Here is a 15,868-nt window from a genome sequence, read left to right on the forward strand (position 1 = left end):
TATTTAACTAGTGGTTGATCAATAGGCCAACCAATTGAACCAAGAGTCCGATCGATTTAGAAAAATTTTCAAAGTGACATAAGTTTATCTCAACCAGGTGTGGTGTAACCTCAAATTAGTGATCAATAAGTTGAGCTCCTATAATTGAATGATTACTCTCTACACCTTTTGCCATCCAATGACCAACCGGTTGACTGAAACTATGCCTAACAACTAGTTTGGGTTTCTAACTTCTACTTAAAGGTTTCAAACTTCTTATATTGATGAGGAACAAGTTCTATATTATTCTTGAATATTATTTGAGCCTAGAGGAGTGTTTTTAGAGTGTTTTGCTTTCAAACTTGCATTTCATCTTAGTATACCATTTAACCATAGTTTCTTGTATTCCATTATGCCAAAATTATAAATTAGGAATTTTATTCTTATCAAAATTTTCTTGTATAACTTGTGAGGTAGACCTAAATGTGGGTTATTGCTTGAGGAGTTTAGGACTAAGGTATCTCTTGAAGAAAATTGTAAGTGGCCAATGAAGCTAGTTAATCCAAATAAAAAGCTTGAAGGCTTAGTTTGGAAGCCTTAGTATGAAAATTTTAGTATAGTGAATTGTCAAACTTAATACTGAAATTAGAGAAGAGTGGATGTAGACTAGGATTGGGCTAAATCCTATAAATCTTTAATTTGCATTTCTTTCTTCCCTAATCTCTTTATTTATTTACAGTTGCTCTTATATTGATTTTTAGTGTATTATAGTTTACATCGCTTGTATTCTAAAATTGTTAAATTTACAAAAAGTGACCATTACCTTATGCACTCATTCTAGGTGATTATCTTAGATTAATATAGATATAATCCTAACAATATTCACTATCTCCATTTAAAAATAGATGTTTTTTTTATTTTAAATAGAAGGATCCCAAAACAAAAAGTAAGGGCCTGTTTGGTTGCTGTTTTTGAAAATTGTTCTGGAAAACAGTTTTTGAGAACAATTTTTAAGAACAGTTTTTGGTGTTTTTAAAAAAAAAATTGTGTTTGGGAACTGAATTTTGAAAAACAGTTTTTGTTTTCAAAAACAAAAAAACATGTTTGGTTGAGTTAATAAAAAAAAAAAATTTAGAACAAATATAACAAAAAATACGTTTGAAAGATGTTTTTTTTTCTTTTCTAATTAATAAAATATTTTCTTCAAGTAATTTTATATTATAAATTTATAAATAATTTTTAGATATATAGTTCATTTAAATTAAAAAATTTATTTATTTTATTAATTTAAAAATAAAAATATTTTTTTATTTAATTTTTAACTTTATTAAAAATTATAGCATATTTTATTAAGTTGAGATAAAATTGTTCTCATGATTTGTTAATTTTTTTTTTATCTCTTCTAATTCTAAAATTCAAAATGCGAACCCTTTCTCCACCCACTTCTCTCATCGGGCATCAAGAAGCCCTTTTCTGAAGTTGCCCTCGAGCCGAGAGAATCCCTAAAAGGCCCTATTTTCCTCTGCCACTCTCAATCCTCGTAGGTACTAATCTAATCATGTTATTATTATTATTATTATTTTTGCAACCCCCGTTTGATTCCCAAGAAAATCCATCCCCCATTCGATTTCCGGGAAAATTCATCCTCGTTTGATTTCCGAGAAAATCCAAGAAAAACCCTGCAACCCGTTTGATTCCCAAGAAAATCCATCCCCCATTTGATTTCCGGGAAAATTCATCCTCGTTTGATTTCCGAGAAAATCCAAGCAAAAACCCTGCAACCCGTTTGATTCCCAAGAAAATCCATCCCCCATTTGATTTCCGGGAAAATTCATCCTCGTTTGATTTCCGAGAAAATCCAAGCAAAAACCCCAAGGAAAACCAAAAAAATGGATTTTCTTTTGCTCCCTGCGTTTTCTGGATCCGTTTTAGGGTCTCTTTGCTATTGTGCCATTGGATTTAAATTTCACGAACCTTGAATCAAAACTGAGAAATGGGAAAAATCAAGAAGAGGCGAGCGATTGTGCTAGAGATGAAAACGGGAAGAAAAAAAAAACACGGGAAACAGATTGTTTTTTTTGGTTTAATTTTGTTCTTTGAACAGTAAAAAAACGGGGAAAACAACATTTTGTTGTTCTCTAAACAGTGTCATTTTGAGAACACGGGGAACAACAAAAACAAAAATGACTCTCTCAACCAAACGAGTTTTTGGTGTTTTTTGTTTTCAAGAACAGAAAACAGTTCTTGAAAACATTAAACAAACAGGCCCTAAAGTTCTAATTTTTTTTTTCCTAGGTTTTTTCCCTTTTTTTCTTGAATTATTGGTTAAAAATAGTTATTTGATTATATATATGTGTGTGTATGTATATTTGTGTGTGTCAAGTCTATTTATCTTCAATAAGCTTGAAATATTTTAATGTTGGACTATAAGTTCAAATATTTCTCATTTCCATCATTCCTTTTGGTATAAAGGCTATCTAAAAAAGAATATGAATCGTTATTCAATTTGTACATCTTTAGGAGTTATTTGTTCAATTCATGCCTCTTTAAGAGTTATTTGTTTAATATATGCCCCTTCGATGACTATTTGGTTAATATGTACTTCTTCAAAGATTATTTGTTCAATATGTGCCTCTTTAAGGGCTTTTAAAGATTGATTAATCATCTTGTGACTTATTTCAAAGTACCAAGTTTTTATGTGTTTTCTTCTTATGAAAAATTGAATCTTTTGAGCTTATAAGTCTATCACGGTTTAAGTATCTCTTAAACTTATTAGTTAATTATCCTTTAGGGATATTAATATGTAATGAGGTATTCATAATCGGTATATATAACTTTGTCACTTTTTCTGTGTTAGTGAATGCATTTAGTAATTGATTTGTTTGTCTTTACAAATGAATAGTCTTTTGAACTTCCATTTCACATTGATTAATATAAGGTTCAAGATGAGACAATATCGATGCATTCCAAAATAATTTCACAATGTTCTTCTAGAACTGGCTTTCCTCCTCCTGACAGCGAGAAAGTTATCTCATAATAATTTCTACAACATGTTGTACGTATAAATAACATAGCCACAAAGTGAAAACTTTTGATAATAATGTATGTCCATGTGACTTTGCTATGAGTTGATGTATCAATGTTTATCTTGGGAGAACGACGTTAGTCTTGCAAGATTATTTTGGATCTAGCATAGTACAAAGGTATCATTCACATGGAATTAAATGCTACTAGTAATATAATGTGAGTTCTTTTGGAGCATTTAATTAGGTTTTTATTACTTGGTATAGTATTAATATCATTTATTATCAATGTTATACAATTAACCAGACAACCCATAAAACATGTCATAAAGACCTTATGGGGTTGAAGGAATCTTATTATAGAAAGAGAAAGTTAAAATCAATAGAAAAAACACTAGTCGCCGATGATGACCCAACTTAATAAGTTGTGTATAAGAAACTAAGAAGTATTCCATAATCAAATAAGTATTTCAAGATTAAAATAAGGAAAAACAAATATGGTAATATGTGTCCTAAAGGAACTAAATTTTAAAATCTCTCTATACAAAAATATAATATTTATTTCTATTCTTAATAAATAAGCACCATAAAAAATTAAAAATAAAAATTGCATCATAATAAATGATGTGTTAGGAACACTAATTTTCTCATATAATTTTCATCAATATTTTCAACACATAATTTTAGTATTAAATTCTCAACTCATAAAGTTGAACTTTTTTTTTTTTTTTTTTGGCATTAGAGGAATTCTTATATATGCTTCTTAGCATATTTAAAAACCAAAATTGTATATCCAAAATTTCCAAAATATTAGTATATATATGATCCAAAAATCTAACTTTTTATATGAATAGCAAACATATTTTAGTATCATATATCACTCTAGAGCAAAGATTAAAATTAATCTCAATTGTTTTATCATATAGAAAAATTCTTGTGTATTAAATAACTAGAATATAAAGTGTTTTAAAATCTCACCTCTAGCACAAAAAATATTAAATATAAAAATCATATCTTCATACAACCCAAAATTCCAATTCTAGTGATAAGAGTTCAAAAAAATTAGGGAAAGTTGTGTTTTCATGGGCCAATATGGTAATAATATTGTTTTTGGAACCCAAGTTTGTGAAATATGAAAAACATCTAGTAATGTGGAAACTTATATCAGTTTCATGCACTCTGAGCCGATTGTATTTTTTCTACCGAAATTGCCCCTCCAGGTATCCAGGTCAGTGGCCCATCTTAGCACGGGCTGAAACTGAACCGGTTGTCTTGTGCAAAATCAAATATTGAGCTTCCCACAAAAACACCCTGGGCGACCGACCGTTCATCCTCATTTTTTCTCATTTGGTACCTATTCCTCTCATCTTTCTGTAGTCCGTCACCAAGGCGAAGCAGAGGTTCCCACAAGAAAACCCTAGCCGATCGACCGTTCTTTCTTCCCTCTCTCTCATTTTGGCACCCATTCCTCTCATCTGTCTTCACTCGGTCACCAAGGCGAAGCAGAAAATCCTATAAAAATAGTGTAGCCGAGGGTTCTTTCTTCCCTCTCTCTTATTTGATACCCATTCCTCTCATATTTCTTCACTCCGTCACCGAGGCGAAGCAGATTTCAGTTGAGAAGGCCTTAATCCGATTTGTCACATCTTAGATTTTCTCTGTCAAGGTAAGCCATTCGTTCTGTGTTTTGTATTCGCATTCTCATTCATGAAAATCTGCTGTTTGTGTGGGTTTTTTCTGAACCAGGCGTGGCTCAAATGTTGGAATTTAGGAGTTGGTACTGAAATTTTAAATCTGTTGGTAATGAATCATCATCGTCTTTTTCAAATCTGATTTTGTACTGTTTTATTTGGATTGACAAATTATCGCAACTCTGTTGTTTTGATATAAAGTGAAGGCAAGAATATGGGTTGGGAATTGTTTCGTTGAAAAAGGCATTTGTTTTGGTTTTGGTTTAGAACTGAAAAAAACATACTTTGAATTGATTAACGAAAAATGAATTTTTTTTTTTCCCAGTGGTGTTTTTGGGTATTGGGAAACAATGCATTTTTAGTGAAACCCATTTATTGGATTGTGTTTTTGGATTGAGCTATGCAGTGGATGACCAAAAGGGAACATTTTTTCGGGATGAAGTTTTCATTTTGAGAGTGAAAAAAGTTCTTAAGAAATGGTGATTTTTAGATGGGAAAGTTGTTCCAAATTACTCAGTTTTTTGGGTTTTTGTGATATTGATGGTTGATGGGTGCTAAAGTTTTCGTTGTGTTTTTTTGTTTTTGTTTTATATGTATAGTTTCAAATCACGTCCCATTTCTTCAAACATATAGTAACATATGTATGGTTACTATATGTTAATGTTCTTGTTGATTAGTAATTGATATTGATTCATAGATCCGTTTTAGAAGATGGTAATAGGAAAGGCTATATAGGAACTATTGGTATCTATGCATTGGTTTAATTCTCTTCATAACATAAATAGAAAATAGGGAATGCTGGTCAGAATGGATGAAATGCATTTTTATCTATATATTGTTTGTTTTGGTGATAAGTTGGTTAACCTTATTGTACTGGTAAGTTAAGCTTATGTACTACCTCATTATTCTTGAATGTACGACCTTAATCGACTATATGTACTGCATTAGTCAACATCAGGTACTACCTAAGCCAACCTTGGGTACAAGCTGTGTGACAACTGGAAACTTCATTTTTTAATATTCAAATAATTCATATGTGAATAAAAGTTGTCTTTATTGTTAACCTAATGGGGTTCAGTTTGTCAAACATAGGACCTACAGGCTGTTTTCAAGTCATGCATAAATTAAATTGTATTCACTTCCACATACAAGCTATCATGACATTATGTGTTTGACTACTCTACTCATTTGGTTCCCCTTACCTTTACTTGAGACTGTACCATAGGCACTATCTTAATTAACCTTAGGTCTAACCTTAGTAATCTTTAAGTACTAGGTTAGATATCCTTAGGTACTACCGTAGTTGGACTTGCACACTACTTGTGTGCATCGGCCAATTAGCATGTTTTAACCTTAATTGTGTGCATCAGCCAATTAGCATGTTTGAACCTTAAAGTCTATGGAATCAACATGCATAATTCCTCAATCTTTCGTTGTTGTATTGTTTTTAACAAATCTTTATGTCAATAAGGAAATGGAAGAGAAGATGTTTTGTTACATTCATGAAGGTGGTGAGCTTGTTAAGACTGTTGTTGGGTCCGTTGAATATAAGGAAGGTCGGACCAATTGCAGTGTTGTTAGCAAGAATATCTCACATTTTGAATTCGTTTCAAAAGTATGTGTTGAACTGAACTTGGATTCTAATTCTATTAAATTGGAATTCACAGTCAAGTTTGACCTATCATGTCTATTGCCACTACATAATGATGACGACATAGTCAATATGTTCAAATTTAATGACGTGTTTTATCATGTCTACATCTCCCAGTGTACTGAATGTGGTGATGACCTCATTTGCCCTACTAGGTACCTAATGTCCTTCCACAATAATGTTCCCTTTTGTATAATCGCTTTTCACACTAAGATTGATGGAGGATCAAATTCTTTCCTTATGTTTTTTGCAGTGGCCCAATCCCCATTGTTGCTTCAAACTCAGCTCATGTTTCCTTTATTGGCGAGCCCCCATTACACATCTCTAATGAGTCGCCCACAATTCAGTCATTTAGGTTTTCCCAAAGATGTGCAATGACAAATACCGTTCAACTTCAACCAAGCCGGTTCGAACATTCAATTGTAGGTAGTGGACATACCTTCCCAAATGCGTCGGAGTTTCGAGATGCAATCTATTTGATGTCTTTGGCTGGAAAATTTCGATATTCTTACAAAAGGAATAGTCCAAAACACATGACCGTAGTATGCACAATTGAAAATTGTCCTTGGAAAATCATTGCGCGTGCAATAGGGGATTCAAACATTGTTCAAGTACACACATTCCGAAATGTGCATAACCATTGCTTGGAAGATGTTGCCTTGTCTCAGCCTTTAGTGAGATCCACTCGTGCATCGTTGGTCATTGATGATGTCATTCGATCTACTCCTGAATACCAACCACGCCAAATTTGTAAGGACTTTGTAAGGCAACATGGCATCCAGTTAACTTACCTATAAGCATGGCAAATGAAGGAGAAGGCTAAGGAACGCATTTATGGACAACCCAAGAATTATTACAAATTGTTGCCATGGATGTGTGAAATAATGCTTGCAACAAATCCGGGATCGAGTGTTGAGTTGAGTTATTCCGATGACGACCATTTTGATAAGCTTTTTGTTGCTCGTTCAATATCTATCGAAGGGTTTGTAAGGGGGTGTTGACTAATCATTGCAATTGATTCGGTCCATATGAGTGGGTCTTATGGCGGTGCTCTATTTTCAGCCACCGCCTACGATGCTAATGACTCCATGTTCCCCTTAGTCTTTGGAGTGATGAGCTCAGAAAATTATGAAGATTGGTTATGGTTCTTGGAAAAACCGAAGATAGTTGTGAGAAACAAGGAAGTTATTATTATCTCAGATAGACATCCTGCTTTGCTTCGTAATGTCCCTAAGGTGTTTGGCATTGAAAACCATGCTTATTGCTACCGTCACCTGAAGGAGAATTTTAGTAGTTTCTTGTCCAAACATAACACACGAGGGAACAAGGGTAAAGAAAATGCATTGCAATTCCTAGATAGCATTGCGTATGGAAGGTTAGAACATGATTATAAGAACTAAAAAAATACAACGAGGCTTTAGCCACATGGGTTGAAGAAAATGCGCTGCACCATTGGGCCATGTCAAAATTCCCAAAACAAAGATGGGATAAAATGACTACGAACCTTGCTGAGTCATTTAATGCTTGGTTACGGATTGAAAGACATCACTCTATTTGTAACTTTTTATTGGAGTACATGTCCAAGTTAGCTTCTATGCTTGTAAAGCATCAAGAAGAGTCCAAGAATTGGAAAGGGTGTATAGGGCCAAAAATTGAAGCTAAGGTGCAGGAAAATATTGCAAAGGGTGCGGTGTATCCAGTCACACCGTTCAAGAATGGAGTATTTGGGGTATGTATCGGGAGAGCCTTGTTGAATGTAGACATTCTGAACCGTACATGCACTTGTAGGGGTTGGCAAATGTTGGGAATCCCTTGTGAGCATGCCATAGCCGTCATTATTTCCATTGGTCAAAATGTTACTGATTTCGTCGATGATTGCTACAAATACCTAATGCAAGAGTTGATATATGGGGGCTCTTTCTCCGACATAGAGACCTATGACATGCCTACTGTGGACGATGATGGTTTGGTTCGATCTATCACCGGGGAGGTGTTCTTCTCTCTAAAGCCTCCACATACAAAGCGCGCTCCCGAAAGGCCAAGGAAGAAACGCATTGAGTCTCAATTTCAAGATAAACGAACTGTTTATTGCTCTCGTTGTCATATGTCCGGCCACAACAAAAAAACCTGCAAAAATCCTTTGCCCTAAATGCATATCTGTCCGTTTGTTGCCCAATGTGTTAAACAATTCCCAAAAATACCTCATGCAGATCGGGTAGTAGCAGATTATGCTTTGGCTGAAATGGGTGATCCTAGGTACACTTAAGATTTCTAAAACTCATTCTTATAATCATTTTATAGGTCAATAACTCTACATCATCATGAAAAATGTACTTTCATGTCATTGTAGTGAGATTTTGTGCGACATGTATGAGATGTACATTAGACAAGAGGAACTTTCTTGTCTAAATGCAGGGCGGTGGGTTAATTCAATGGTAGGTTACTTATCCTTATGCCTTACTAAATTCACAATTAATAAGTCATATGAATCGATAAAGTGTTGATGGAGGTTGTAAAATATGTTATTTTACACAACTTTGGCAGATTGTTGCGATTGTCTCTCGCATGATGAATGGACAGCAAGCACCACCAGCTCGCGCACACTTTTTTGAGCCTTCGTTCTCGGTGAGCCCTCTAATATCCTAAATTCACTTGGTCTGAAACTAGAAGAGTAAATGTTGATGTTTGTATTGATTCACCTCACCCTTGAACAGGTTGTTCTGAGCAATCTCAAATCTAATGCAACCACGCAAGTCATCCTGGAAAGATGCGCTATGTATCTGGATCCTGACACATTGGGCCATGATCTTAGTTCATGTGACATGATAAATGAACATAGCTAAAGTTCAATTCCATAGTAATAAATGCAAGGGTATTGGGAATGACTATAAAGTAATGACATAAAAGCTAATAATTCTTGAATTGTTATGCAGATGTTCATCCCGGTTTGCGAGAATAATCACTGGCACGTGCATGTTGTTAATTTTGCAGCTGGAAGAGTTAAGATACTTTCGTCATTGCCCCTAAGGCGGGGCAACAACATTAGTGCTGCAACGCGACGATTATCAATGGCACTCCACAAAACACTGCATGCATATAGAATCCATATGGATGCGGATGTCTCAAGTTTTGTGCATGTCCAACCACACCTTCTCCAACAGCTGAATAGGTAAAGTATTAAGATATTCCAATGAAAACAAACATTTCTAAATAATTTGATTTATCAGATTTCTATCATCTAACACATTTCTGATGTGTTATAGGTCCGATTGTGGTGTCCTCGTTCTAAAGTTCATGGAATTTTGGAATGAGGCGACCTTAACTACTTCAGTGGCAGAGGTTAGAGTTGGTTTACACCGTTAAACTTGGACTGTTTTTCTTTGTTTTTTTCCCAACTGCATGGAATAATTTTTTCCCATTTCCGTAGGACAAGATGAACATGTACAGACTCCAGCTAGTGCTACAACTAGTGCTCAATGAACACAACAGTGTCAGAGATACAATTATGGCCGCATGTCATTTGTGACTTCATAGTTCATGATAAGTTTCTTCCTATCTGCTGCTACGTACCAAAATGACCAAGGGTTGATTATAGTTTGTCCAAAATTTATTAATTCATATCATGTTGTGTGCTGATGTGATTTGTTCCAATTGTAAAACCATTATTTATGTTCTATATGTGATGTATCTAATGAAGTATTCCACATCCCATTGTAACAGTGGCAGTTGGGTTATGCTGAATATGAGGACTTTATGTACAAGAATGGCCAACGTGTAAGGGAAAGGAAGAGTACCTGGTAATGCTGCTGTTGGAGCATATGGGACGCAGTAACAGCAGTGTAATAGGGCTGTTCATTTTTCCTTCAATATTGTAAAGGAAGGGAATAGGAACATGGACAACACTCAGTATTTGTTCTTTTATTATAGTTAAGGGTGTTGGTCAGTATTGTATTGGCGAATGATTGGACAACAACTGTGATTGTAAGATGTGATCCAAAGTGATAGGTTTATTATGGGGTATGGTACTAATTTCATAAGAGAACAACAAACATAGACTGGAACCTATTTGTTTATACACTGATGCAGTTTCAGTTTATCCTTCTATACTCACATTAGTAAATTGTTTGATGGCTTTCCTTTCATATTTAGTTATTATGTAAGCTTTTACATAGCATCTTCTGTTAATGCTATTGGTAAGTTGGGAGGTTTGTTTGGTTTGATTTACTACATTAGAAACAGTTTGCTGGTATACCAATAGTTTGCAATGACGCCCTTCAAATCCTGATCTACCAGGGTTCAGGACTATTGCGCATCCTCATTGGCAAGGGCTACTCAGGGTTCCTAAATGATTGTTTATTTTGCTAATTTTGTGCTTCAAACCATGTATAGGTTGTTATAGAAAAAATAAATGTGGTAGAAAACCAATAAATATTTGCTTCGCATGATCACCTTCCGTATCCAACCAAAACCATCGTAACTTGACATAACCAGAAAAATGAGAAAACAATAGTATGATTAAATAAATACTGAGAGTGAAAAATTGTCGGGAGAGCAAAATTTATCGAATATGGTTTAAGGTAGTGTCATGCTGCAATAGGTAATGAAATTAACTAATGAAAATCTGAAGTCACAGAATGGCTACATTTCTCGCAGGTGCGTTAAGGTAGTACCTGAGGTACATTAAGGTAGTACCTGAAGACCATTAAGGTAGTACCTTATGTGCATTAAGGTAGTACCTGAAATTTCTTATGATTACATAAGGTACTGTTGGAGTAACCTATGAGAACATAACAATGTCATGCTGCAATAGGTAATGAAATTAACTAATGAAATCTGAAGTCATAGAATGACTACATTTCTCACAGGTGCGTTAAGGTAGTACCTGAGGTACATTAAGGTAATACCTTATGTGCATTAAGATAGTACCTTATGTGCATTAAGGTAGTACCTGAAATTTCTTATGATTACATAAGGTACCGTTGGAGTAACCTATGAGAACATAACAATGTCATGCTGCAATAGGTAATGAAATTAACTAATAAAAATCTGAAGCCACAGAATGACAACATTTCTCGTAGGTGCGTTAAGGTAGTACCTGAGATACATTAAGGTAGTACCTGAAGACCATTAAGGTAGTACCTTATGTGCATTAAGGTAGTACCTGAAATTTCTTATGATTATATCAGGTCGATGGAGTCACCTATGACAACATAACAACGTCATGCTACAATAGGTAATGAAATGAACTAATAAAAATCTGAAGTCATAGAATAACTACATTTCTCGCAGGTGCGTTAAGGTAGTACCTGAGGTACATTAATGTAGTACTTGAAGACCATTACGGTAGTACCTTAAGTGCAATAAGGTAATACCTGAAATTTCTTATGATTACATAAGCTACCGATGGAGTCGCCTATGACAACATAATAACGTCATGCTACAATAGGTAATGAAATGAACTAATTGTGTCTGAAGTCATAGAAGAGCTACATTTCTCGCAGGTGCATTAAAGTAGTACTGGATGTACATTAATGTAGTACCTCAGGACCATTAAGGTGGTACCTGAGGTGCATTAAGGTAGTACATGAAATTTGTTACGATTACATACGCCACCGTTGGAGTATCCTATGAGAACATAACAATGTCATGCTACAATGTGTAATGAAATGAACTAATTGTGTCTTAAGTCACACAACAACAACATTTCTCAAATATGCACTAAGATAGTACCTGATGTACATTAATGTAGTACCTCAAGACCATTAAGGTAGTATATGTTTTGCATTAAGGTAGTACCTGATGCGATGAAACAATTCTGTCTTCATTGACAAAAAATGTACATTACAAATTCCAACAAACATTACAAATTCACAAACACTACCAACAATTTCTACTAACCAACACATAATTTATGCATTTTAATTTTTATTATTATTTTTATTTTTATTTTTATTCTCAACATATATGATTGAATTATCAAGTTTTTCACCAATATATGATTTTGCCTAATTATATTCATCAATTATTACCATCAGTCTAAAAATCTGAATAAATACACAAGTTTTCCACCCAATTTCTAAATATGTCAACAACATTTTTCCATTTCATGAGTCTCCAATACACAAAAATATTGAGATCGAACAACCGCTCATGCGATCCAAAATCGACATTCGCCTCAACCTATGCCCTCACCAATGGAGGAAAAATTGCAAATACAACAACCACTCGAAAATCACTCTTTTGCTACATTTTAAACAAAAAAAATATTAAAAAAACAACCCAAAATACAAATTAATTACCTTCACATTTGATGTGAAGGTTACAGAAAAATCTGATCCAATGAGAAGAACACAAGATTTCTTCTTCATGAACCCAATATATCAGAGTTGTTGTTTCCATTCCGGTTCGCTATCCTAAACCAGATTTTCAATCAACACGTACCCTCCTCAAGCCGTCTTCTTAACTCGACCTTGTTTCAATGAAGTGCTCCATTTGGTTATTCACAATTACCACAAGCAACAAAAATTTCAATTCAGGTTTTCAAGTAAAGGTTTATACTTTCAAATGTGTGAAATTTTGCAAATTTTCACACCCTCTTCGATCCAAAGGGGTGACGAAATTGGGATGATCGGGTCCAAATGGTTAGGACTTTGAGAGGAAAAGGGGCTGAAGATAGAAAACTAGATTGGAGTTTGGGATTAAAGGCTTCAAAAATTAAATGAGAGAAATTGTTGAAAAATATACAAGATTCTCTGCTTCACCTCGGTGACGGAGTGAAGACAGATGAGAGGAATGACTGCCAAAATGAGAGAGAGAGAAGAAAGAACGGCTGAACGCTAGGGTTTTCTTGTGGAAACCTCTGCTTCGCCTCCGTGACAGAGTGTAGAAAGATGAGAGGAATGGGTACCAAATGAGACAGAGGGAGGAACAACGGTCAGTCGCCTAGGGTGTTTTTTGTGTTTGATTTTGCAAAAGAAAACCGGTTCAGTTTCAGCCCGTGCTGAGATGGGCTACTGACGTGGATACCTGGAGGGGCAAGCTCGGTAGAAAAAACGCAGCCGGATCAGAGTGCATGAATCTGATATAAGTTTCCACATTAACAGATGTTTTTCATATTTCACAAACCTGGGTTCCAAAAACAATATTATTACCATATTAGCCCATGAAAACACAACTTTCCCAAAAAATTATCAACAACTTATTTTGTATGGTTTGATATATAAAAATAGTAATATTTTGAAAATATATAAATATTATCTACATACTTAATATTCATGTTATAAAATATTTTTACATAATTGCAACAAAATGTAAAAATAATGGTTGCATAACTTCATGCTATAAAATATTTTATTTATAACTTTTGATTATATAAATTTTGTTTTCTATAACTTTTATCTATAAGAAAATATATATATATTAATGCTTTTATATATCCTTCTTATAGTACAAAGAATATTAATTTTTTCGTTTTCATAACTTGTAGTCATGGATACTAATAATTATATAACTTCTAGCGGATAATACTCACCATAATGCAACAGCCTCAAGCCACAACAAATTACCCCCAATAGAAGAAACGATTGCACCAAAAGAATCTTCAAGACTATTATAAACTCACAAAACTGATATTTTGTTCAAGAATTTGTTATAGTCTATGTATAAATATTGTATATGAAGAAACATAATAATGAAAAAGAATAAGAAATTCCTTTACTAGCTACATATAAGATAAATTTATAATAAAATATTTTTTTCAGATAATTTTTTACTAAAAGGGTTTTAACATTTATTAATTTATTTACCTTTTTATATATAGCTTTAGGTTATAAAATAATCAAAATTTGAGTAATGTTATAAGAATATAAATCAATTGATAATTATCTTGTGATATAACTTTTAATTATACAACAAAATTAGACATGGTATGTGTAGTTGCTAGTTACATAGTTGTTAATTAAAAATTTTGTTTTATATGACTTTTTGTTTTACAAAAGAATTAGAAATTGTGTCTATAGCTTCTAACTATAAAATAATTATCAATAGAGATTGTCTCCGTGTCTTCTACTTATGAAAAAAAATTATATATAATTTATAATTATTACAAAATTAAAATATCAATAATTACAAATTTTTTATTAGATACCAATATAATTTTTTATTTTTTAAAGTGTTTGGTTATAAATAATAATAACAATTACATAACTTTTGACTATGTATAAATATAACATTTTCAGCTATATGATTTTTAACATTTAGTTTATATTGCTTCAAGCTATGGATAATTAAAATTTAGGTATCGAATAACATAAGACAATACATAATTATAATGATCACTTATGATAAAAAAATTATATTACGACATACCTTCTCGTAATATTTAATGTAAAAAATCTGAAAAAAAAATATTGAATGATATTTCAAGCTATTGGTTAGAGTTTGATGCTAATAACGTGTTATAAAATAAAAGAAGAGAATAAAAAAAAATGCTCATAGAAAATAGAATTCTAAGAAGAAATTGAATGAGTGTTTTAGGGATTTATATCAATATGAATGATAATCCACGGTGTCCAATAAAAATATTAAATTAAAATAAAATTATTATTTATCAAATTTTAAATTCTTATTTTTCAAACATTTTTATCCCTTCAACATAAATACTTCTATAAACTAATACTTTATTTTTGAAGCTTGGATGAAAAGATAAGGGAGGTTTCTATCACTTAAAAAATTCTTCGATCTACAATTAAATATATATATATATATATATATATATATATATATGTTTGGATAATTTTACTAATTTAAAAAATGAATTACAAAAATAAAGATGACATGGCTTCCCACAGATTTTTATTTTTATTTTTTAATCCAGGCAAAATTTGATTTCACATTTTATAAAAAATTATCAATATTAAGTGCCTTCAAAATTATTGCTCTAATTAACTTAAGATTGAGCTTCAAGCAAAAGGCAAAATCATAATGCTATATCAAAAGATGGTCTAATTAATCCATAAAATGAATTTTTTGAAAAATAAATTAAAAAAAATATGTTTAAATTTTATAATGTTCGGTATTGTTTGGATCCATTTTTTTAAACAAAAAAACAATTATGCTTCAATTATATTTTTAGGTTGATAAATATTAAACTTATTTCATTGATGTAATTTTGATTATCTTTTTTAAAATTTAAAATTTAAAATCATGATTAGAACAACCCCTCACGTTATAAGAGAAAATCAACTTAATAATAATTTTTTAAATAATAAGTATAATTTAATTTATTATTAAATAACTCTTTAAATTATTATATAATTTAACTTAAAATCAATTTAAATTATTAAATAATAAATATTAAGTTGTATCAATCACTTTCTTAAAAATAAAATATGTTGTGAGGATCGGGATCTTAGATTTTAGTCAAATATTTATTATTTATGCCTTCCCATCAAAGAAACTCTTAAATTCACTTAGGTTACCTTTCCATTCGTCCCACCTCATTAAAGATTCATATATCTTACCTT

General features: G+C 32.5%; 2 protein-coding genes across 2 annotated transcripts; both read left to right on the forward strand.

Annotated features, from left to right (window-relative positions):
* Positions 1 to 7,920: 7,920 nt before the first annotated feature.
* LOC109122993 (uncharacterized) lies at positions 7,921 to 8,493 on the forward strand. Its single transcript, XM_019221526.1, has one exon. It carries the CDS (start codon positions 7,921 to 7,923, stop codon positions 8,491 to 8,493), a length of 573 nt encoding a protein of 190 aa, XP_019077071.1.
* LOC109122994 (uncharacterized) lies at positions 8,494 to 9,187 on the forward strand. Its single transcript, XM_059739357.1, has 4 exons — positions 8,494 to 8,600; positions 8,695 to 8,779; positions 8,925 to 8,969; positions 9,059 to 9,187. The coding sequence occupies exons 1-4, from the start codon at positions 8,494 to 8,496 to the stop codon at positions 9,185 to 9,187; spliced, it is 366 nt and encodes a 121-aa protein (XP_059595340.1).
* Positions 9,188 to 15,868: the final 6,681 nt, after the last annotated feature.

The sequence above is a fragment of the Vitis vinifera genome, chromosome 8 (assembly GCF_030704535.1).
Source record: "Vitis vinifera cultivar Pinot Noir 40024 chromosome 8, ASM3070453v1".
Lineage (NCBI taxonomy): Eukaryota > Viridiplantae > Streptophyta > Magnoliopsida > Vitales > Vitaceae > Vitis > Vitis vinifera.